The sequence below is a fragment of the Phyllobates terribilis genome, unplaced genomic scaffold (genome assembly GCF_046119375.1).
Source record: "Phyllobates terribilis strain yellow unplaced genomic scaffold, ASM4611937v1 Scaffold_7__3_contigs__length_470593459, whole genome shotgun sequence".
NCBI classification, from domain to species: Eukaryota; Metazoa; Chordata; class Amphibia; order Anura; family Dendrobatidae; genus Phyllobates; species Phyllobates terribilis.
The window spans coordinates 231,500,997-231,526,374 of record NW_027362767.1 but is presented as its reverse complement, the minus strand read 5'-3'; the positions used below and the strand labels follow the sequence as shown (position 1 = coordinate 231,526,374).

Sequence of the window (25,378 nt, the reverse complement as noted above, 5' to 3'; positions counted from 1 at the left end):
TATGAAGACACCCATTGGACCAGACTGCGCAATTTACATGCAGTATGGGACATGTATAAAATCCATTTTCGGAGGTATGCTTGTGAGTATATAAAGGGGGTTGTAGGAACTCCTTTCACGTGACCTTAAAGATGGGCAAAAAAAAAAAAAACACAACAAAAAAGAACTAGTGATAAGATCCCTTTAAGAACTTGAGACAACCCCTTTTATAAACAATTTTTCAAATATTCCGTTTAAATTTTGCAACCTACCTAGAATAAAAAAAAAATCGTACAGGTAGATTTATGGAAAAAACAAAAACCAAATCTTTATTCTGAAGGAGAAAATGCTCATAACAAGTAACCACAGACATCAAGCAAATATATTCAAGTTTAAGAATCAACATTTTCATGTTTTTATTTACTTTTTTTTTTTTCTTTTTCTTTTCTTGCTGCTTTCAATTTTCCGGAGAGAACGACATTTACAACATGACCCAAGCAGCTAAGTGTGAGTACTATGTACAATAGCTGAGGAGTGATGGACGTCATACAATCTTACAATCTGTGCTGTCCTGTGGCACAATCACGCTACAGGACCGAGGACATAAAACTCCGTACGTAGCATGGAACGAATGGACACAAAGCTAAAAGACAGACTCCCATCGACTGCAAAACAATGGGAAAAAATAACAAAAAAAATCCCAAGCTTTTTTTTCCGTCTTTCACAACGGCACAATGCTCGTCATTATTTCTACAGATTTGGCTAAACTGGTGTTCAGCTCACAGGCACAGCTACCTACAGTAATGGACAGTCCGGCAACCATTTATTGCAAGACGAGCAGACGCCGGGTCACAGGCTTTTACTTGTGCTGAGACTGTTAATTACACGCTACTTAAAAAAACACAAAATAAAATTATGAGGCTTTCGTCAAGGCTTTGTTTATAAAGTTTATTTAAAAAAAAAAAAAAAAAAGCTAAAATGTCTAAGTGAGCCTGTCCTCGACCATCACAGTACGCAGTCATTTTGTAGACCGCCATTAAAAAAGTGGACAGGAACGCATTCATGGAATTAAAAAATATTCCATACTTAAAAGATGTCTAATTTAATAGTGCTAAGAATGAACACAAAGCTTAAAAAGGGATGGTCTGATTTAGAAAACCCATTTGCAATATCCTATTAAAAGGGTATCTCTTGGAGGGGATGTCCACTTTTGGGTACAAACATTTTTTTCTTCTATTTGCCTAAAAATCAAACTTTGTAATTGGGTTTCATTAAAAATGTTGCACCATTTGCCTTCTACAGCCTGTGTTTCACTGTTTATTGCTGGCTGCAGAATGAGCCAACTGAGAATACGTAAGTGAGCTTGTTCTGGAGGTCCAATGGGAGAGTTTAACTTTTTTTTTTTTAGCCAAAGACCACAAACTTAAATATGCAGGGAAACAAAAGAACCTCTAAAAGCCAAACAGTGCAATTTTTTTTAATGATGACCCTCTGCAAAAATTATTTTCATCCTCTAACACATTAAGCTTAAAAAATAGATCACTGTACCCATGAAGTGGACAAACACCTTTAAATTAGGACTCTCCATTATATTTCAAAGCAGAGAGCAGCCGCAAGACCCTACTCTCGCTTTTTGGAAAGACTCCCAAAGTCATTGCATTACAATTACAGAATATAAATTTCAATAATCACCAAGTAATGCCTTATTTCTCCTGCGGAGGTGCTGTGGGAATAATGAACACGTGTTGTCTTGTTCCTCCAATTTGCAGCTAATCCATTCGGGTCCCAGCAGCGGGACATCTTGTGATCAGCTAATTCTTAGCAGACCTTTGGGGAATATATAAAGCAGGCAAGCCCTTCAAAGGGGGTTTTCCAACATAAATATTAATGGCTGTGGATCACTGAAAATATATATATATTTCGATGACCATTTTTATGGTAAGAAAGTCAATTTAAAACAAATGCTGAAGAACAAACAATTCACAATAAAGCCTCACATCCTCTATCAGTTTATACGCCCCAACTTACTAACTTTTTCTAAGTATACACAATATACACTGTGCTAATTTTAATAGTAAATCCTGACCCCTCTTTTATGACTACGGAGCACAAAAGACAGAAAACTACAAAAAATGTAAAATAAAAAAAAAAAGGCGCACGATGAATAATTGTGTGCTTATCTGGCTTTAAAGAACTTGAAACTTGCATAGGACACTTCGTCCTCACCGACTTTGTAAGATTTAGGGTTCCAGCAATGAGTCCTTTTACAGAAATACAATAGGGGGATGCACATGACGGTTATACAATGGCACCGGGTGACTGAGAACGGTCAACACACAAAAAAATATATATTATTTTATATTTGCCTGGTATCCATTTTAAGTGCCTAAGTCGCCTATGCCCAGGAAGGTTGATATATGGCTGCTCACCCGATCACTAAATTGGTGGTCTGTGAATGCAGTAGATTTAATAAATCGGTGTCCTACGGATTCATTAAATTTCTATAGGACTGACCACAAAACAGTGGGGTGGGCTGCTTGAGTTCGGGCAGCATGAAACCACTGACAGGTTCCCTTTAAATGTCATATAAAAGGTGGGGTGTAATTGGCATACATAATGTATGCTTCTGCCATTTTTGTCTATCGGTAAGCAAGTACTTTATTTTTCAACATAAATCTAGCGTTAAACGCGCCCATTTCCAGCAGTTTTCTACCTTCATCAGTTCTTGCAAAAATGGTAGAAAGTCAGGGTGGCACCAGCACGATACAACATGGTCCTTTCCTAATTAAACAAATCATTACGTAGGTGTCTTTGCCGTAGGACCTAAAAAGGTGTTAGACATTGAAATCTTTCTTCAGATGGGAAAAAATAGAGAATTTTCTTCAACTAATACACAAAAAGAAACCTAAAAACAAGAACGAGGCCAGCTCTTAGCTGTGCACAGCAGGGGGTACAGACTTCCTACGTTGTCATATATAACCAAGAAAATTTGTGTTTCTTGGCAGTCAGATCTTCAACAGATTTGGCCAACTGTGAAGCCAAACTAGACTTACAGCCACCTCCTCACCGGGAGCGCTAAGATGCCAGGAAGAGTCTTAGATCACAGACAGGTCCAGGACTGTAGGACCACCCATTATTACATACGGTCAAAATGATAGCAAATGGATCAGAGACAGATCAAGCAATCCACATGTCTACTAGATAGAATAGATAGGACCTAAGATCAGTGCTTATCATGTAGGGCTAAAGCCAAAGTTACAGAGTGAATGGAGACTACTACATGGCAAAGATCAAAATGAGCCCCCAACATAGCCAGGTTTTACAACCAAGGGCAGAAGTCTCTAGAACTTCCATGACCCTTGGGTCAATTTCTCACCCACCATGTTTATAAACAATGCAGTCGTCCTAGGGAATGGAGTCCAGCGCAGGGCCTTTGGCCCCCAGCTCAGAGCTTTTGGCCCCCAGCGCAGGGCGGACTCAAGCAAATACCAGGACTGGGTATCCTTTCTTCATGAGCCGCGTGGCAAATGCATTGTCTGCCTCTAGTGCATGCATGCCCTTCTATGAACATCCACAGCAAAAACTACAATCTAGCCCTCGGCGTGGCCATTTGCATTAGATAAAGGTAGTTTGATGGTTGAATAAAGGAGCGATCGTCTGGCCCATCAGCGCAGCTATACACATTAGTCCATATTGGTTGTTACAATCATTCAACTTGGACATACATTTTCAATGACACTGGGAGGACAATATTTAAAGGGAATCAGTCATGTTGGTATCTGATCTGCAGGCAGGATGCTACAGAGCAGGAGGAGCTGATCAGATTGCTATAATTTTTTGTAAGAAAACTTTCAGTAAAACTTGCATTTTTTTTTTCCACTGAAATGCCTGGTGTTTATATACAGGAGTCCAGTGGGCAGTCGTATCCATTGGCAGTCTTCCCTGTATGACTGTGCATGCATATAGTTGTCAATCACAGAATAGCCCCACCCACTGGACTCCTATGCATACAAACACCAGAGATTTCAATGAATACAATACAAGTTATACTGAATCTTTCTCCACAAACCCATATACCAATCTGTGCTCAGCTTTTCCTTCTGTATACCATGCGCTCCAAAAATTCGACTACATGTAACAGGACAGGTTCCCTTTAAGGTTACGGTCATCAGTTAATAAAAGAAAATGGCTCATTCTTAATAAAATGACGACAACTAATATGGGAAAGGCGGAAGTAGACACAGACTGGACTATAAACAGTAGATATATTCTAAGTCTATCTGCACAGTTTCTCATCTTCACAGTTATGTTAAGTATTAAAAAAGACCCGTCTGCCCTCCGGCCCTGCCTGGGTTAGGAAATACTTTCATTTCCCCATCCACAATTCTGGGGCATCTTATTTTTCCTTTGCGCAGTTCCTCATGGGCGTTACCAATTGGGGGTGTGTCCATACACACAGCAATGATTGGCCAGAGTCAGAGTTTGCAGGGACACGTCCCCGTAATAGAATAACACTACTCAGTCAATATAGTCATTTCCAGAAGAATAACATACAACATGACATTGTGCCGTTCCTAAGAAAAGTAGCTCTAATAGTTATTTAATGGAGAATCCTAAAATGGATTGGTAGACAATTCAACGAGTCCCCTTTAAGCTGAAAGATTGTGCTTTAAAATGTTAACAGCCCTTGGTTCACTTTGTTGCATTCTCCAAATCTCAAAATTGGTGACCCTTGATCCCCTTACAGAAATGTAATGTGCACCCTTCCCTTATTTGTGGATTTTAAGGAGCCTAAGGCAAAAGGCAGCCCATGCCCAGAACCACAATGCCCATGGATGTAGAAGTAGGGGACAATCGGACCTGGAGGTCCCTTTAACAGGGACCCCATATAAGAGTCAGGGGTTATCAACAGAGAGGGTAGGGACATCCCTCTATAAGTCAAAGCACTCAGCAGATTGCCAAAAGGGCATCCTTTAAATTAGGTGGAGTCCAGTTAGCCCTTGTGATCCAAGGAGGTGGCCTTCAAGCAGCAGATTTTGGAAAAAAGCAACTTTTCCCTAGAACTGAGCACCATTAGTTGTAGGAAAACAATATGAAGCGTGTATGGACTCGCTCACCTGTAGAGGAGCAGGTTGGTGAGAGCGGCTTCATGCACAGTCTGATCAGAGCTGTAATTATACATCCCTAAATAGCGGAAATAACTAAAAAATGGGGATGGGATCAGGAATTCCAATACATATTACATTTTTTTTTTTTTTTTTTTTGATTTGGAACCCACAAAAACTATTCTTCGAGCTAGTGACACATTTAGCTCGGTATCTCCGCTAACACATGGACTCGCTATCCTCCATATATGTCAAATCTAAAAACTAGCAAAAAGGACAAATCCTAATGTACAAACCCCACAATGGTTAAAGAACAGAAAACTGCATTGTACAGACTGGCAGATAAGCAAGGAAATATCACATCTTTCCACAAGCCACACAAGTGCCAACCCAAGAGGAGTCCTAATTGGCGAGGTCTAACATTCTCAGGCTAAGGAAGGTTGTTGGACAAAGTGCAGGCCCCATACCTACATTATTCAAGGGGTTGGACCCACCATTAAATATAATTTCCTGTACAGACTATAACAAAATGCACAATATTTGTCTCTGCCTGCCAGGGAAGGAGCAGAGCATTTGAAGTAGCATAGAAGTATAGCTGGTTTCTAAAAACGTCTATCAGCTGCCAGAGGGGGAAGGAGACCAATTTTGTCCAGACTCCATCCCCCAGACAGCACAAATTAGCAGCAGCACCACCAAGGGGGATACATACAAGAAGAGAGGGGTTTTTTTTATACTTTAAAATGCTGAAATTTACAATTAAACAATAAAGTCTCAACCTTACAGGACTTTTTGGTATGAAAATGGTTTATAGGATAACCTCGTTAAAGTGCTCTTTGACTGAGATACTATAGTCTTACTCTTCTCACTCCTGTTTTGTTGTCCTCACACTAAAGACGCCCATGAACTAGATAAAAAAAAAAGACGCCCGTTTGGTCATCAGCTTTCTCTCCTGACCCTGCTATAGGCATGCACGCTATACTAGGCTGAGCATGCATGTGTTTGGCCATAGGAAAAGCGGAGCAAGTTGCTGCCAAACATCTCTGGTGGTGGCATGTATCCAAGGAGGAAAAAAACAAAACGATAAGCAATTGAAATTCAACAAGCTGAATCCTTCTATCCACAATCATAATCAATCAGGACGAGGAGAGTCAGGAGGCCCCATACACAACAAATGGTGCTTGCTGGTGTTTATGGGCTTGGACAACTTTTATTCAACAAGTATGGGGGGTCTTTACGACCAACCTCCAACCATGTATTCTACAATTTATGTTTCTCAAAAGGGAATATTTGCGCCTTGAAAAAGGAATGGTCTCAACTTAAATGGGTAAGAATCAACTCTGCAATTTACTTCTAACCAAAAGCCTCTCCATTATCGGGACAGCTTGTTACCTAGTATACCGGCCACCTCTTCAGTCTATCAGGTGCCAGGAGAACACGCTTACAAGCTGGTCAATAAACAGCTTGCAAGGGCAGCTCTGAAGCTATCCGAATGTCCTTGTGCTCCTCTGATCCTATGGAGGCAAAGCGGCTCCTGCTTGCAGCATGGGAAAGCGGCTTCTGCTTGCAGCATGGGAAAGCGGACAATTCAGGCAAACAGGCTGCTAGTCTGAACTGTCAATCTTCAGAAGCACACCACCTCCCCCCCCCCCCCCCAGGCAAGAAAAGAAAAGGGAAGGCAGAGGAGAGGGGTGTTCCTTAAAATTGAAGTTTAACATTTACTATGTTTTGTAATATGAGCAATATCATAGTAAAAGGTAACTTCTGCCCATCTTGAGGAATGTATTACCGCTACTCCCAGGACGCTTGTGCTGTACAACTAATAAGGAAAAAATAAAAAAAAAAAGATCTGTAGTAAAGATTGTCACGTACAATTGTCAGGATAATTCTATGGTTTAAAATAAACTAAAAAAAAAAAAAATCATAACACATAAGGCACTACTATGCGATGCTGAACCTGTGACGGACACAAATCATACCGTTCTATGACTGATGGAGACCCCTTTGGTGCACAGATCCCACAAGGCTATCTTTGGCATGCACTGGGTTAGATGTAAAATGTAATATGGATGCAAGAAATGAAAAGAAAATCTATATATTATTACTACTGTGCCTGTCCACAACCACTTCATATATAACCGAATATTGCAAGAGCTGCAGAGTACCGTATCTGAAAAGTCCCGACAATATGAAAATAGAAAGGTGGAAAGAGCCAGCAGTGGCCGCTGTATGGGGAAGGCAGGATCTTCATTGTTTTGTACGGTAGAGTCATGTATACTGAAGAATAGACAGTGGTCTGGGCTGTCTGAACGCTGCTTTTTTGGTTCTCCTGCCTCCACATTGGAAATTCTGAAATTCTTCATGCTGCGGAGGGGGGAGGGAGTTTCGTCATTCCAGGACAGAACACCTAAAACATCATGCGCAGGAAAGCTAGAGGCGATGACCTGCAAGCAAAAAACACAAGCACTATGTGCCACACTACTGATCATAAGGGGGTTAGAAGGGGGCGAGAAAGTGCAGTCACGACCGGCTCCTCTGTACCTTTTCTCAGGGAGGCGCTTGATTTTAAATCGAAGCTTGGGATTTACAACCTAAAAATTTCTCTACAGAAGAGATTTAGCTTTAAAAAATATGCACCTTCCAGGTTCTGTGACCTCAAAGTCACAAATGTTCAAGTAAAACTGGTGCTTTTTTTTTTTTTTTTTTTATTATTTTTCTTTAATATTCATCCATGGTGGTCTCCAAAAATAGGTTCCTCACGTCTAATATTGATGCCAACTCCAAAATCTGTTTCTGCAAGTGAAGGTTCTCCACCAACTCGTCTCGGGGAAGAGTAGGATAGGTTTCTGGGTAATTCCTAGTCTCCTGTAAGACAAGACAACAGCACCGTGGTATGATCCAAAAGACATCTCAATGGCACAGTAGACTGAAAGGGTTCCCGACCCAAGGCTATAGTTTGTATAATTAAAAAAAACACATTATTTTTAACCTTCTCGAGTTGCAGTTGCTGCTCCTGGTGTGTTATTGTCTGCAGTGCTGCCGTCACAGTGATAGCGCTGCAGCCAATCAGTGACCTCAGAGGAGCAGGTCATCTACTCGGAGCCTCCGAGGTTGGCTGTGCCGCAGGGACTCCATCAGTCACCACCTGATCACTGTGGCCATTGACTGGCTAAGCGGTCAGAGGAACAGGACCAATCCCATCAGAAGAGATCACTAGTCACCTGACTCAGTGTCCTCACCTTCTGGTGATCACTTCTGGTCACAGTGGAGACAATAGGAGCGCTAGGGGGTTCCAATAGCAAGTAAAGCTTACGTTCCGTCAAGAAATGAAGAGATCCGCACACTTATGCTAAAGAGAACCTTCTACACCCCCAAAGCTGATTTTTTTATGACCCCAAAGTGAAGCTCCAGCAGCGAGAGATCGAGTTTTGAAGTTCTGTGTCTGGAAGTGCATTAGGGTGTGAAGATGCACTTACAACTTTTCAGCCTCATGCGGTTATCCCTGCCTGACAACTCTCCTTTGATTGATTGACAGGTCCATTGACTCCGATACATGGCAAGGAATACAGGGTGAGGCTGAGGAGCTGCAAGTGCATCTTCACACCCCAAAGCACTTTCATATACATATATACTGAACTTTAAAAACACAGCTTCTCCCTGCTGGAGCATCACTTTGGGATCATAAAGGGATCAACGTACTTATCATTGTAAAGAACTGCACAGTCATAAGTCATTACAGAGAAAGTCCACTGATTTAAATAGGAGCAGTGCAATGATTCATTCCACCTGTGGGGGCACTGCAGGGAGACAGAACACTTGCTGCTGGATCCCTCCTGCAGATTGCGGTGATTGTTGAAGGAACCAGCAGAAACGCTACTTCTACATAAAAAGGAATAAAAAAATAAAAATATTGCACATTGTCAAAATTCTCATTGCCATTAAATGCTCACCTTAAAACTTTTATGCATTCTAAGCGTTGCAGAACAAAATATGAATCTTGTAAGAAGTAAACGCAAAAACTCATCCCCGAAAAACTGAAGGAAAGCTTGGTCTGCGAAGGAGAAAGCGCAGGGTTGTAAGGAATTATTTAAAAATATAATAAAATATATTAATAAAGATTAAAACACATTTATTTATTTTTTCTGTCTAGAAACATCACCACTCTTGTTGGTGAGCTGATAGTGGTAATGCAGCTCGTTTCCACCCACTCGAGTCAATCTGGCAATACCAGACACAATTCTTGGACAAGAGTCATGCCGATTTTGTTCCAACCCTTTTCAGGCAGTCCCATATGTATTACCTATAGATCGTGAGTGTGTCAGTAGCTGTGCGATATCTCTATTGATTTTTCGTAAATGATCCTGACACTTTTCCCAAAGCCCTTTGCGCATGCTGGACAGGCCAGAGATGAACAGGAATGCCATGAGAGGGTTATTGAGGAAGAGAGTGAAGAGGCTCCCACGTTGCGAGTGATCTGTAAGATAGAGAATATATAAAAATAAAGATCATTAATTATTAAAGAACAAGGTCAATGGTATTAAAACTTTTTCCTATGGGCATCCTAAAATGCCCATGCTCATGTAAAACAAAAAATTACTGACTCTTCCAGACTAACCTTCAAATGAGTAGTGACACCGACAGGGATCCCCTTCTGAATGTGAATGTCCACCCTTGAACACCAGCTAACTGTTTAGTCTACATTTTTTTTTTTTTTAGCATATCTTCATAAAGGTTGAGCTCTATTTAAAGGTTATTCCCATCTTCATATACAGATAGAGATTGTAAACACAAGCATTTTTGCAATTTGCTGCTTATTAAAATTTGCAGCCGTTCTTGAGGTATTAACACTTTAATTTTGCTTAGAGCTTGTTGCCTAGGAGACCGACCACTGCTGCTGTCTAGCTTGACAACACAGCGCTGAAGCTGGCCCGGGATTAGGAGATAACAGTGCACTCCAGCAATCCTGGTCAGCTTTACAACTGTGTTTACTAGATCAACAGAAAAGAGCTTGTAAGCACTGAACATGTTCTGATGTCTAGCAGCGGTGGTCGGTCTCCTAGGCAATGAGCTATAAACAAAAGGGCCAATATCTCAAGAATGGCTGAACATTTTAACAAGCAGTAAAGTGCAAAACTGCTTGCATTTACAAGACCTATCCAACAATACCCATTCAAAGTAAAATGAGAATAACCCTTTAATTTTCTCCAGATCCCCACCATAAACATAAGGCAAAGAGTTACTCTTCCTGCAGTTTCTGATAGAACATGGGAACTTATTGCTCATACTTATAAATAGAGTCCAATATTAACCCTTAGTTTGTCATGGATACAACCGAAATTTGTGGTTATATTTACGCAAAATAACAGGGGGAAAAAACCCACAACCTGCAAAACACAAGGCTGCAGGCAGCCCTGACCTAACATCGACAGCGCTGCAGCCAATCAGTGAGCTCAGCGGCCTGTGTGGTCTACTCCGGGGGAAGGAGTAATGAGCTCACTGATTGGCTGCAGTGTTGATGTGTAAAAACAAAGATTAAACGGAACAATTAAGAAGGTGGATTCTGACTTTAAGCCACATTTTTAAGTGGCGTTCTGGGCTTGCGTTTTAACCCTGTGTTTGCTAGACAAAGGGGATGGCTGCAGTGGTATCTGTAGAAATGATTTTCTTCACAGCAGAGCCATCTTCCGGGCAGGCTACGTGCGTCTGGACTGAGGCCAGTGTGAATCATGGCTTACCGTGCTGATCACAGGAGTAGAAGGAAGCCAGGAATATTCCTGTGAGCCGCGCCACAGAGTCCGAAGTGTGAACTGAGGACAGACTGCTCCTGGAACAACGCCACCACCAGGATCTGCTGGCTTGGCAATAGTACAAAGGCTTTACACCCCCCTTCCCCCACAACGGCAGCATCCCCATTATTAACCACTTCACGCCAGTTATTTTAACCCCTTGATATCTAGACATTATTTACCCCTTTGTGCTTAGGGTAGCCGGTAGCTTATTTTTCAGTAACTGGCCTATTCTTGTACTTTCACAACTTTGCGCCCGATAAAATGTAAATTTATTTAACATAGGATCTCAAAGTTCTGAAAATATTTGGATTGATGCTCATTTAAGTATAGATGGTCGCTCTAGTAATGAGGAGAAACTTTCCAAACTGCTTTTTTGATTTTCTGGGTCATTTTTACCACTAGGTGGCACTTTACAATAGATTTCTCTTGCAGGAAGCCTTTACCCAGATGGCAATGTGGGAGCTCTGGCACAGAAAGTAATAAAGGCTCCGCTCACATAAGTGCCCTGGATGCCATGTATAAGGGAAACCACTAACCAAAGCTGTGCTGGAGCCAACAGCAGCGTCTGACTGACCCCGCTGACTAACAACAGGGTCTGTCGGGATCCACCACGGTCAACGCAGCTTCAATGGGAAAGATACATCGGATTTTCTCCCATCAAAAATAAAATTATTGTTAGGGTTTTGCTTACATCTCCTTCATGAAGAATATTAAATCTCAAGATGAGAAATATACGAAAACCACCAAATCCAACTACAGAAGTCTGCACACCCTCGCCGCCCCCTCCTCTGCACCCTCCTACCCTCGCCGCCCCCACACCTCTGCACCCTCCTACCCTCGCCGCCCCCACACCTCTGCACCCTCCTACCCTCGCCGCCCCCACACCTCTGCACCCTCCTACCCTCGCCGCCCCCACACCTCTGCACCCTCCTACCCTCGCCGCCCCCACACCTCTGCACCCTCCTACCCTCGCCGCCCCCACACCTCTGCACCCTCCTACCCTCGCCGCCCCCACACCTCTGCACCCTCCTACCCTCGCCGCCCCCACACCTCTGCACCCTCCTACCCTCGCCGCCCCCACACCTCTGCACCCTCCTACCCTCGCCGCCCCCACACCTCTGCACCCTCCTACCCTCGCCGCCCCCACACCTCTGCACCCTCCTACCCTCGCCGCCCCCACACCTCTGCACCCTCCTACCCTCGCCGCCCCCACACCTCTGCACCCTCCTACCCTCGCCGCCCCCACACCTCTGCACCCTCCTACCCTCGCCGCCCCCACACCTCTGCACCCTCCTACCCTCGCCGCCCCCACACCTCTGCACCCTCCTACCCTCGCCGCCCCCACACCTCTGCACCCTCCTACCCTCGCCGCCCCCACACCTCTGCACCCTCCTACCCTCGCCGCCCCCACACCTCTGCACCCTCCTACCCTCGCCGCCCCCACACCTCTGCACCCTCCTACCCTCGCCGCCCCCACACCTCTGCACCCTCCTACCCTCGCCGCCCCCACACCTCTGCACCCTCCTACCCTCGCCGCCCCCACACCTCTGCACCCTCCTACCCTCGCCGCCCCCACACCTCTGCACCCTCCTACCCTCGCCGCCCCCACACCTCTGCACCCTCCTACCCTCGCCGCCCCCACACCTCTGCACCCTCCTACCCTCGCCGCCCCCACACCTCTGCACCCTCCTACCCTCGCCGCCCCCACACCTCTGCACCCTCCTACCCTCGCCGCCCCCACACCTCTGCACCCTCCTACCCTCGCCGCCCCCACACCTCTGCACCCTCCTACCCTCGCCGCCCCCACACCTCTGCACCCTCCTACCCTCGCCGCCCCCACACCTCTGCACCCTCCTACCCTCGCCGCCCCCACACCTCTGCACCCTCCTACCCTCGCCGCCCCCACACCTCTGCACCCTCCTACCCTCGCCGCCCCCACACCTCTGCACCCTCCTACCCTCGCCGCCCCCACACCTCTGCACCCTCCTACCCTCGCCGCCCCCACACCTCTGCACCCTCCTACCCTCGCCGCCCCCACACCTCTGCACCCTCCTACCCTCGCCGCCCCCACACCTCTGCACCCTCCTACCCTCGCCGCCCCCACACCTCTGCACCCTCCTACCCTCGCCGCCCCCACACCTCTGCACCCTCCTACCCTCGCCGCCCCCACACCTCTGCACCCTCCTACCCTCGCCGCCCCCACACCTCTGCACCCTCCTACCCTCGCCGCCCCCACACCTCTGCACCCTCCTACCCTCGCCGCCCCCACACCTCTGCACCCTCCTACCCTCGCCGCCCCCACACCTCTGCACCCTCCTACGCTCGCCGCCCCCACACCTCTGCACCCTCCTACCCTCGCCGCCCCCACCTCTGCACTCTCCTACCCTCGCCGCCCCCACCTCTGCACCCTCCTACCCTCGCCGCCCCCACACCTCTGCACCCTCCTACCCTCGCCGCCCCCACCTCTGCACCCTCCTACCCTCGCCGCCCCCACCTCTGCACCCTCCTACCCTCGCCGCCCCCACCTCTGCACCCTCCTACCCTCGCCGCCCCCACCTCTGCACCCTCCTACCCTTGCCGCCCCCACCTCTGCACCCTTCTACCCTTGCCCCCTCAGCTTTATCTACAGATGGGAGACCCTCTTGGTGCCCAGACTACAACCTTGGATCCATGCTGCGTACCATGCCGTGGTTAGGGCAGCATCATCTTTCTGACAGGTTCTCCGTTGTTCCCTCAATGCACAATCTTGTGAAATTTAAATAAAATTGCATAAAAGTAATCTTTACATATACACCTGGTTTTAAAAAATAAAAAAAAAAACACAAACTACAAAATGCAGAATGTTGACTATACCTTGAAAAGCCTTAGGATATGCTGTCGGAGAAAGCAGGCAAACCAGAGGCTGGCCAAAGAGATTGGTGAAATTCTGGGGAAAAAATAAAAAACAATAAAACCATTTAGTAGTTTGTAAAAACATAAAAAAAAACACAACTTTAAACTAGAAAATTACTACAAAGCAGCGGACTTTATACACTTACAAGTAGGTAAATGAATGTTAGATAACATTATGGAGGAATGTATGGTCACGGTTATATGGCATCTATGGCTGCCAATGTCCAGCACTTCTATCCCACATATTTCACATTGGTGCCCGTCCCAAACGAGAGAGGAGCATCTTTCATTATGCAGATAATACTGGCAGGTACAGCAAGACATAAACCACCATTAAAAAAAAGAGATCTGATTGGCTGCTTTCTGTGCACACTGTGCATAGGCAGAAAATTGCCAGAGGTGTAGGCGATGTTATACAGGGATCAACAGTCAGAGAACGGCTAAATCTGTAAAACAGAGATTTTAGCAAAACTAAAGCAAGCCATCCAGTAATACAATGCTGGAATCCGGGTCTCTGCCTCTACATCATGCTGCTCACAGATAGCAAAAAAAGTGGTGACTGATTCCTTTATAAAAAAATAAAAAATCCCTATTTTAAACAGTTTAGGCTGAAAAGACACATAGTAAAGCTGACGGTAAGAGTCTCCCTCCAGCAGACAGCCACAACGACAGGCATGCTCTGCCAGGTGGGCATGTGTATTTTAATGGAAAGTGGGAGGCAAGCCGTTACCGGACACCTCCCACAATGTGCCCTGTCCATGCGTCCCCCAACATCTGCCATCATGGAGCAATTAGGAGGCTGCCGTACACATTAGACGGTTGGCAGGATTAGCAGACATTAATGTGTACAGCCGGCGGTGGGAAGGAGGCACGGGGTGAAACGGGAACGGGCGCATGGTCTTACCTGAAATCAAAATGGAACAAACACAAACCTAAATAGTACAATACAATTGTATTTTCCTTGGGACTTACAAGCTGCAGATCTGTGCCAGCTATGACTAGTAGTAAGTTGCTCCATTGGCAGCCCTCCACGTCTGTCACATCCCGTAGCGAGCGGACAGGAGAGGCTGCGGAGAGCAGTTGGTGTCACAGCTGTGGCTGCCAGCGCTACTAACAATGCCATCTTAATATCAGCCTGTGCCCAACTGCAGGAAGCAGCGATGGCGGCAGCTGTCAGCGTACGCCCCCGGCACTGATCACAGTGCGGCCTGAGCATCGTCTCACAGCACTTACCAGTAAGGGTACATGGGTATGGGAATGCAGGTCCGTCAGCTGCTTTATAGGCTCAATTCAGACTGTCCTATGGAAAAGTTGGAGGACAACCCCGTTGACCACTATTATGGCTCCTGATTCTTTCCTAGGACTCAATGTCAAATCTGCTCAGTTGGAATCGACACAAGTCACTGCGATAAGGGGGAGCTGCCCTGGTAGCCACACTAGTAGCCACACAGTTTTCTTAGATATGACAAGTAGATATTTTAATGGTTTAGAGTGGAGTTAGATTCATAAGGGTCAGTGCACACAACGTCTTTGAGAAACCGGTGTAAGCTTTGAATTTAAGTAAAAGAGGCTTCAGGAAAACGCAGGCAGTGTTTCTCCTGGAGCCTCTGCCACAGGTTTTTTTTTTTTGCACCTGCTGGACACGCATGGCATACCCCTTGTCATTTATTGCACCTGCTGGACACACATGGCATACCCCTTGTCATTTATTGCACCTGCTGGACACACATGGCATACCCCTTGTCATTTATCGCACCTGCTGGACACACATGGCATACCCCTTGTCATTTATCGCACCTGCTGGACACACATGGCATACCCCTTGTCATTTATCGCACCTGCTGGACACACATGGCATATCCCTTGTCATTTATCGCACCTGCTGGACACACATGGCATATCCCTTGTCATTTATTGCACCTGCTGGACACACATGGCATACCCCTTGTCATTTATTGCACCTGCTGGACACACATGGCATACTCCTTGTCATTTATTGCACCTGCTGGACACACATGGCATACTCCTTGTCATTTATTGCACCTGCTGGACACACATGGCATATCCCTTGTCATTTATTGCACCTGCTGGACACACATGGCATACTCCTTGTCATTTATTGCACCTGCTGGACACACATGGCATACCCCTTGTCATTTATTGCACCTGCTGGACACACATGGCATACCCCTTGTCATTTATTGCACCTGCTGGACACACATGGCATACTCCTTGTCATTTATTGCACCTGCTGGACACACATGGCATACTCCTTGTCATTTATTGCACCTGCTGGACACACATGGCATACTCCTTGTCATTTATTGCACCTGCTGGACACACATGGCATACCCCTTGTCATTTATTGCACCTGCTGGACACACATGGCATACCCCTTGTCATTTATTGCACCTGCTGGACACACATGGCATACTCCTTGTCATTTATTGCACCTGCTGGACACACATGGCATACTCCTTGTCATTTATCGCACCTGCTGGACACACATGGCATATCCCTTGTCATTTATCGCACCTGCTGGACACACATGGCATATCCCTTGTCATTTATTGCACCTGCTGGACACACATGGCATACCCCTTGTCATTTATTGCACCTGCTGGACACACATGGCATACCCCTTTTCATTTATCGCACCTGCTGGACACACATGGCATACCCCTTTTCATTTATTGCACCTGCTGGACACACATGGCATACTCCTTTTCATTTATTGCACGTGCTGGACACACATGGCATACTCCTTTTCATTTATTGCACGTGCTGGACACACATGGCATACTCCTTTTCATTTATCGCACCTGCTGGACACACATGGCATACTCCTTTTCATTTATTGCACGTGATGGACACACATGGCATACCCCTTGTCATTTATTGCACCTGCTGGACACACATGGCATACTCCTTGTCATTTATTGCACCTGCTGGACACACATGGCATACCCCTTGTCATTTATCACACCTGCTGGACACATGGCATATCCCTTGTCATTTATCACACCTGCTGGACACACATGGCATACCCCTTTTCATTTATCGCACCTGCTGGACACACATGGCATACCCCTTTTCATTTATTGCACCTGCTGGACACATGGCATATCCCTTGTCATTTATTGCACCTGCTGGACACACATGGCATACCCCTTTTCATTTATTGCACCTGCTGGACACACATGGCATATCCCTTTTCATTTTTTGCGCTTACGTTTTTTTCTGTCCCCTTCTTCTTAGAGCCTAAGCTTATTTTTCCACTGATGTAGAAGTATGAAGACTTTTTTTGCGGGACGAGTTCCGTCATTGCTTTTTTTGTTTTATTTTCACAGCATTCATTGTGTGGTAAAGGTGATCAGGCCACATGATTCTCCAGGTCAGTACGACTATGGCGACACCAAACTTGAATAGAGTGTATTTATTTTTACCAAAATCTGTTTCTTTTTTGCCAATTTCTGACACCTGCAACTTTATTTTTCCCATCGATGGAGCCGGGTAAGGACTTGTTTCTTTGCCTGCCGAGTTGTGGATTTTAACCGGTACCATTATTATTATAGCGCCATTTATTCCATGGCGCTTTACATGTGAACATTTTGGCTACATACGATGCCTTGATCATTTTTTATTGCTTTCAGGAGGTGGTGTGGTGGCCCCAACCCTAAAAAAAATAAATCAGCAATTCGGGAGTTTCGACTTTATTTTCTTTATGGCATTTAACATATGGATTTAATATGGTTATATTTTGATAAATTGGACTTTGGCTGATGTGGCTATACCAAATATGTTCCTTTTTTTCACTTTGTGTGTTGGGAAAAACGTATGGGTAAATTTGTGATAATATTTAAAAACTTAAATACTTTATTTGATTGCTTGTACTACTTTGATGAAACACTTCATGGAAGTACAAAGAGGAGAGCAATGGAGGCCTTCAGTAGGAGTCTAATCTAGCTCTGATCGAGGTAGATGCCGGCTGTGTAGTACAGCCGGCATCTGCTATGTATGGTGCAGGCTCTGCTCCATGTACCTGCGTCCAAAATAGGCTATTTATGTTGGATATGTGTTAAATATTGGTTCAAGAGCCACACTGTCAGACTGAAACATCCCCACAAGGGCAGCAATAAAATCCTAAAAGGTGCTACCATCAGAGATACTTACGGCGTATCAAAAATGCCATAAATACATGATATGCGCCGCTTCCAGTTCTTAAGAAGAGACAATGCATGTAGCTTTTGCAATTGTATTTTTGATTTGCTAAAATCGGTTGTATGTTTCATTAGTCCCGTCAATGAAGATGGGTGAACACATTTTTGATCATCTGAAAATAACACATTGAAATATAGTCAAATAAGGCAACGCAAAAAATACCTTGTATGCCACGCTGTTAGATGAATCCACTATAATAAATAAGGGTTTCCTGGTATAAGGGTACAGATCTCCAGGATGAAGGCTGGAAGAAAAACAATTGTTTCAGTAAATTGTATGCCGGAGCCGGCGGCTTAAGCTTGACAGTATAACAATAAAAATGGTTAAGCCCCGGCACTTGTGTGATGGAGGGTTAGTAGTGTGCCGCATCAGAAGAAAGCCGTCGCTTGCAGGAGGATAATCCACAGCGGACAAGTCCCCCGATCAGACCATGATCAACAAGAGACTATCGCTCTACACCGAGATCTATGACAAGTGATACATCCCAGAGTCTTACCTGATCTTTTATTTGTAGGACAGATTAGCTCAAGTGTGTGCAAGATACTTAATGTTGCGTCCCCCGCTCATCTACAGCCACCAACAGGTCTCTATAGGAAGAGCTGTCAATCACTGTGTATGGGCGGGTGAAGCAGGACTCTCAGGCTCTCTCCACAAGTCCTGAAAATATAAAGATTTCTATGATCTTGAGTTAATATTTTTTATAAAATTTGTATAATTGCTGCCAGGACTCTCAAAAAAAGCCGGCAAGTCCTGCTTCCCCCGCCCATACAGCGTGATTGACAGCTCTGCAAACCTGTACAAGAACTGTCAATCAATCAATGTGTGTGGGCGGGGAAAGCAGGACTCTCAGGCTTTCTCCACCAGTCCTGAAAGCATGGAAATATGAAAATATTCAATTAAAATAATAAACATCTCAACTCAGCGCTGATCATCAGAGCAGTAAAACTCAGGCGGTTATCTGGTCACGTCCATCAAGCTATGACTGCTGCAGCCAATCAGTGGTGACGTACGACTGCCATCCCGCATCCCATTCCTGAGTGGTGGTGCCAGTAGATTGGCACGTGAAGCGAGCTTTGTGCCTACTGATTGGCTGCAGTGGTAACAGGCTGACAGCTTGTATAAGATAAATTTATCTACTGGTCTTAATTTTTTTTATTTAAAAAAACTAAAATATCCTTACTATCTGTACAATGATAATTGATCAACGTGCCCCCCACGCTTATATTTGACTTAAAATCTCTCGAATCAAGACCTACAAACAGTATGTTTGATTGCATTTTACCCAATATCCTCTGCTGTTAAAACCATTGGGGTCTGGGAAGCTGTGATACGAGGTGTTGTTAGTTGATGCCTTTACATTGTAAATCTTCTTTTGCTCTCCCTGTGCCTACTATCGATGTGGCTGGAATTAGGCCCTGTTCACACTGGCAATTTTTACATTCTCTAAAGGGTTCTGTTTTTTTGGTTTTTCTTTCCAGCAAGATTACTATAGTCTGCAGTGATAATTCTTGCCATTAAAATAATGCCAGGACCCAAAGAGAAATCTAAGAGACCCCCCTTCAGGTAATTTCACTTCGTGTCGACCTGAATGAAAAATTCTGCAGCATTACCTCTAATGTTTAGGAGTTTTTTTTCCTTCTCTTTCAGCTCTGGAAGTAACCTACAGCATAATCCTACAACAAATGGGGTCAGAAGAGGATTTTCATTTCCCCATTCAACTTAATGGGAAAAGTCTGAAACCAAAAATGGACACGCAGCAGACAATTTTTTGTCCATGTTTTAACCATGTTCAATTTCCAGGAAGTTTTTTCCACTGCATAAGAAAGAGTTGCTGTGGATTTTTCTGCCTAAAATCTGCAGCGTATCCATCAAGTGTGATCATGCCCTCCATACACCGACTACATGCTTCAGGGGTAATTTAAAATGGATTTTTAGAGGAGCAATAAAACTAGGAGCCTAGGATGGTCACCAAGTCATTTGGCTACTATCAAATACTGGTTAATCACAATTTTTTTTTTTTTATTGGTGACCACCTTATTCCCTTTCATGTTACTGGAAGGCACCGGATTTGTGCTCAGTTTTAATACATTATACTATTAAATAGAATCTGTCCCCAGATTATTGCTATTTAATCTGAGAGCAGCATGATGTAGGGGCAGAGACCCAGTTTCCAGCAATGTGTCACTCGCTAATCTGCTTGCTGTCATTTTAATACAATCCCTGTTTTATCTGCTGCAGATCTGGCAAAGCACTGAACGCGGAGCTCTGTACAGACCCGCCCACACCACTGATCGGCTGCTTCCTGTGTACACTACGCATAGGCAGAAAGCAAATAAACAGTGGTGGTTGACTATGAGGCACGAGATACCTAGTCCTGTAGTGATAATCTCCTGTTGATAAAACACAGATTTGATTGAAACAGCAACACACAGCCTAGTAAGTGACATGGCTGGAATCAGGGTCTCAGCACCTACATATAGCTGCTCTTAAATTCCATAGAAAAAAAACATGCTGACAGATTCAATTTAACCTTATTTTTAGGCTGGGGAGACATTGGCATAATGTAAGTGAATGGGTTTGCACTGTGACCCAAAAGATACAAAAGATGCAACAAGCAAGTCACGAAAATCCAACTGCTTCTGACTTTTGGCACCTTGCTTGCAGTGGCACCTTGCTTGCAGTGGCACCTTGCTTGCAGTGGCACCTTGCTTGCAGGTCGCAATACAACCCCAATCACATGTATTACGATACAAAATAGCATAAGCCTACAGAAAACTTTGACCGTGCAACTTGTGTGGCGGCCACAGTTGCTGTGTTGCCCCCAGCGTTAATGTCATCGTCATAGTACACTCAATCACAACAGCATACTGGCCGACAAAAAGGTACAACTGACCAAGATGATGCAGTGAGATATAAAAAAAAATCCCCTCACCAGTGCATTTCTTTGTAAGTCTGATTCCTCTTGTGTAAAGCATCACCATTGACCACATCTCGATTACTGTTGGTTAGGACCCCTCCAAAATCATAAGGACCTGCAATGATTTAGTAACAAAGCAGCTTCAGCTTGAAACCTCCCCATCCTCCGCATGCATCCCGCCGATCAACCCAGGCGGCTTGAAATGTCAGACTCTGGGGTCAAGGGTGCAGTCTGCCTGTATATTATTTGACATGGAGCAATTTATTTATTTTTGTTAGTTTTTATATTTTGGGAAAAGTGGAAAACGAGAAATAAAAATGAATTGCATAAAAACGTGATGTACAGAAAGACTTGCACCCTTGAGTAAATGACTATGACAATCTGTATGCACAAAGCCATAGGACATAAAAAAAAAATAACCTAAAGCGTAAAATAAAATATTACAAATATACATACATCATCTCGCATATTTTTAAACTCCTACAATAACAGATTGTTACTAGAGGTGTTACTCGAGCCATCTCTACACTGCAAATATACAGAAAAAAGGGCATAAAGTACTTTTGTTGTCACATTGCAAACCCTATAATTTAGCACGCAAACTGCCATAAAGAAAGCCTAAGCGATCTATACTGCATGGACAGCTTTGTATCTGCTGTATCACAACAATCCTGACACTTGTCAAACCACTTCGTGTAGGGAATACTCTGGTGCTTGACAACCAATTAAACCAAGAACAGAAAACGTCTGACAGTTTACCAGGATCCAGCTAACCTTAAAGTTTTTTCCACCTTTGGGGACTTTTTTTTTTTTCAATTTTTGCACCGTTTAGCTTTTATAGACTTTGTTTTCCTGCATATTCAACTTTAATGGCCACCAATATAGTAGGGATTTAGGGAGTTTCCGTCTGACTGTTAAAAAGACAAAGGGGGAAACTCCTGCTGCAGCCAGTAGTCTTACAGCTACACACGAGGAGGAGACGGAGGGGCGGCAAGAGGGGGAAAGAAGAGGAGGAGACGGAGGGGCGGCAAGAGGGGGAAAGAAGAGGAGGAGACGGAGGGGCGGCAAGAGGGGGAAAGAAGTGGAGGAGACGGAGGGGCGGCAAGAGGGGGAAAGAAGAGGAGGAGACGGAGGGGCGGCAAGAGGGGGAAAGAAGTGGAGGAGACGGAGGGGCGGCAAGAGGGGGAAAGAAGAGGAGGAGAAGGAGGGGCGGCAAGAGGGGGAAAGAAGAGGAGGAGACGGAGGGGCGGCAAGAGGGGGAAAGAAGAGGAGGAGACGGAGGGGCGGCAAGAGGGGGAAAGAAGAGGAGGAGACGGAGGGGCGGCAAGAGGGGGAAAGAAGAGGAGGAGACGGAGGGGCGGCAAGAGGGGGAAAGAAGAGGAGGAGACGGAGGGGCGGCAAGAGGGGGAAAGAAGAGGAGGAGACGGAGGGGCGGCAAGAGGGGGAAAGAAGAGGAGGAGACGGAGGGGCGGCAAGAGGGGGAAAGAAGAGGAGGAGACGGAGGGGCGGCACGAGGGGGAAAGAAGTGGAGGAGACGGAGGGGCGGCAAGAGGGGGAAAGAAGAGGAGGAGACGGAGGGGCGGCAAGAGGGGGAAAGAAGAGGAGGAGACGGAGGGGCGGCAAGAGGGGGAAAGAAGAGGAGGAGGAGGGGCGGCAAGAGGGGGAAAGAGGAGGAGGGCGGCAAGAGGGGGAAAGAGGAGGAGGGGCGGCAAGAGGGGGAAAGAGGAGGAGGGGCGGCAAGAGGGGGAAAGAGGAGGAGGGGCGGCAAGAGGGGGAAAGAGGAGGAGGGGCGGCAAGAGGGGGAAAGAGGAGGAGGAGGGGGGCGCAAGAGGGGGAAAGAGGAGGAGGAGGGGGGCGCAAGAGCGGGAAAGAGGAGGAGGAGGGGGGGCGCAAGAGGGGGAAAGAGGAGGAGGAGGGGGGCGCAAGAGGGGAAAGAGGAAGAGTAGACAGGGGCGGCAAGAGGGGGAAAGAGGAAGAGGAGACAGGGGCGGCAAGAGGGGGAAAGAGGGAAGAGGAGACAGGGGCGGCAAGAGGGGGAAAGAAGAGGAGGAGACGGAGGGGCGGCAAGAGGGGGAAAGAAGAGGAGGAGACGGAGGGGCGGCAAGAAGGGGGAAAGAAGAGGAGGAGACGGAGGGGCGGCAAGAGGGGGAAAGAAGAGGAGGAGACGGAGGGGCGGCAAGAGGGGGAAAGAAGAGGAGGAGACGGAGGGCGGCAAGAGGGGGAAAGAAGAGGAGGGGCGGCAAGAGGGGAAAGAGGAGGAGGGGCGGCAAGAGGGGAAAGAGGAGGAGGGGCGGCAAGAGGGGGAAGAGGAGGAGGAGGGGCGGCAAGAGGGGGAAAGAGGAGGAGGAGGGGGGCGCAAGAGGGGGAAAGAGGAGGAGGAGGGGGGGCGCAAGAGCGGGAAAGAGGAGGAGGAGGGGGGGCGCAAGAGGGGGAAAGAGGAGGAGGAGGGGGGCGCAAGAGGGGGAAAGAGAGGAGGAGGGGGGCGCAAGAGGGGGAAAGAGGAAGAGGAGGGGGGCGCAAGAGGGGGAAAGAGGAGGAGGAGGGGGGCGCAAGAGGGGGAAAGAGGAGGAGGAGGAGGGGGGCGCAAGAGGGGGAAAGAGGAAGAGGAGGGGGCGCAAGAGGGGGAAAGAGGAGGGGGCGCAAGAGGGGGAAAGAGGAGGAGGAGGGGGGCGCAAGAGGGGGAAAGAGGAGGAGGAGACAGGGGCGGCAAGAGGGGGAAAGAGGAGGAGGAGACAGGGGCGGCAAGAGGGGAAAGAGGAAGAGGAGACAGGGGCGGCAAGAGGGGGAAAGAGGAAGAGGAGACAGGGGCGCAAGAGAGGGAAAGAGGAGGAGGAGGAGGAGGAGGGGCGCAAGAGAGGGAAAGAGGAGGAGGAGGAGGGGCGCAAGAGAGGGAAAGAGGAGGAGGAGGAGGAGGAGGAGGAGGGCGCAAGAGGGGGAAAGAAGAGGAGGAGACAGGGGCGGCAAGAGGGGGAAAGAGGAGGAGGAGACAGGGGCGGCAAGAGGGGGAAAGAGGAGGAGGAGACAGGGGCGGCAAGAGGGGGAAAGAGGAGGAGGAGACAGGGGCGGCAAGAGGGGGAAAGAGGAGGAGGAGACAGGGGCGGCAAGAGGGGGAAAGAGGAGGAGGAGGAGGGGGCGCAAGAGGGGGAAAGAGGAGGAGGGGGGCGCAAGAGAGGGAAAGAGGAGGAGGAGGAGGAGGAGGAGGGCGCAAGAGGGGGAAAGAAGAGGAGGAGGAGGAGGGCGCAAGAGAGGGAAAGAGGAGGAGGAGGGGGGCGCAGAGAGGGAAAGAGGAGGAGGAGGGGGCGCAAGAGAGGGCAAAGAGGAAAGAGGAGGAGGGCGCAAGAGGGGGAAAAAGGAGGAGGAAGGGGGCGGCAAGAGGGGGAAAGAGGAGGAGGAGGAGGGGGGCGCAAGAGAGGAAAGAGGAGGAGGAGGGGGCGCAAGAGAGGGAAAAAGGAGGAGGAAGGGGGCGCAAGAGGGGGAAAAAGGAGGAGGAGACCGGGGCGGCAAGAGGGGGAAAGAGGAGGAGGAGACGGGGCGGCAAGAGGGGGAAAGAGGAGGAGGAGACCGGGGCGGCAAGAGGGGGAAAGAGGAGGGGGGCGCAAGAGGGGGAAAGAGGAGGAGGAGACAGAGGGGCGGCAAGAGGGGGAAAGAGGAGGAGGAGACAGAGGGGCGGCAAGAGGGGAAAGAGGAGGAGGAGACCGGGGCGGCAAGAGGGGGAAAGAGGAGGAGGAGACCGGGGCGGCAAGAGGGGGAAAGAGGAAGAGGAGGGGGCGGCAAGAGGGGGAAAGAGGAGGAGGGCGCAAGAGAGGGAAAGAGGAGGAGGAGGGCGCAAGAGGGGGAAAGAGGAGGAGCAGGAGGGGCGGCAAGAGGGGGAAAGGAGAGCAGGGGCGGCAAGAGGGGGAAAGAGGAGGAGCAGGAGGGGCGGCAAGAGGGGGAAAGGAGAGCAGGGGCGGCAAGAGGGGGAAAGAGGAGGAGGGGGGGCGCAAGAGGGGGAAAGAGGAGAGGAGGGGGGCGCAAGAGGGGGAAGAGGAGGAGGGGGCGCAAGAGGGGGAAAGGAGGAGGAGGGGGCGCAAGAGGGGGAAAGAGGAGGAGGAGGGGGGTGCAAGAGGGGGAAAGAGGAAGAGGAGGGGGGTGCAAGAGGGGGAAAGAGGAAGAGGAGGGGGGTGCAAGAGGGGGAAAGAGAAGAGGAGGGGGGTGCAAGAGGGGGAAAGAGGAAGAGGAGGGGGGTGCAAGAGGGGGAAAGAGGAAGAGGAGGGGGCGCAAGAGGGGGAAAGAGGAAGAGGAGGGGGGCGCCAAGAGGGGGAAAGAGGAAGAGGAGGGGGGCGCAAGAGGGGGAAAGAGGCGGAGGAGACAGGGGCGGCAAGAGGGGGAAAGAGGAAGAGGAGACGGGCGGCAAGAGGGGGAAAGAGGAGGAGGAGACAGGGGCGGCAAGAGGGGGAAAGAGGAGGAGGAGGAGGGGGGGCGCAAGAGAGGGAAAGAGG

The 25,378-nt window shown here is 47.5% G+C and overlaps 1 protein-coding gene across 1 annotated transcript in view; it reads right to left on the bottom strand.

Annotated features, from left to right (window-relative positions):
* Window positions 1-281: 281 nt before the first annotated feature.
* The window catches only part of SCAI (suppressor of cancer cell invasion), a 106,631-nt gene continuing 81,534 nt past the window's right edge, over window positions 282-25,378 (bottom strand). The window contains exons 12-17 of the mRNA XM_073639807.1: window positions 20,916-21,015; window positions 18,146-18,227; window positions 13,724-13,796; window positions 9,382-9,555; window positions 9,032-9,132; window positions 282-7,946 (exon numbers count right to left, since the gene is read on the bottom strand). Of these exons, the coding sequence (XP_073495908.1) occupies window positions 7,800-7,946; window positions 9,032-9,132; window positions 9,382-9,555; window positions 13,724-13,796; window positions 18,146-18,227; window positions 20,916-21,015 (677 nt within the window). The 3' untranslated portion in view covers window positions 282-7,799. The remainder of the gene's footprint in view (window positions 7,947-9,031; window positions 9,133-9,381; window positions 9,556-13,723; window positions 13,797-18,145; window positions 18,228-20,915; window positions 21,016-25,378) is intronic.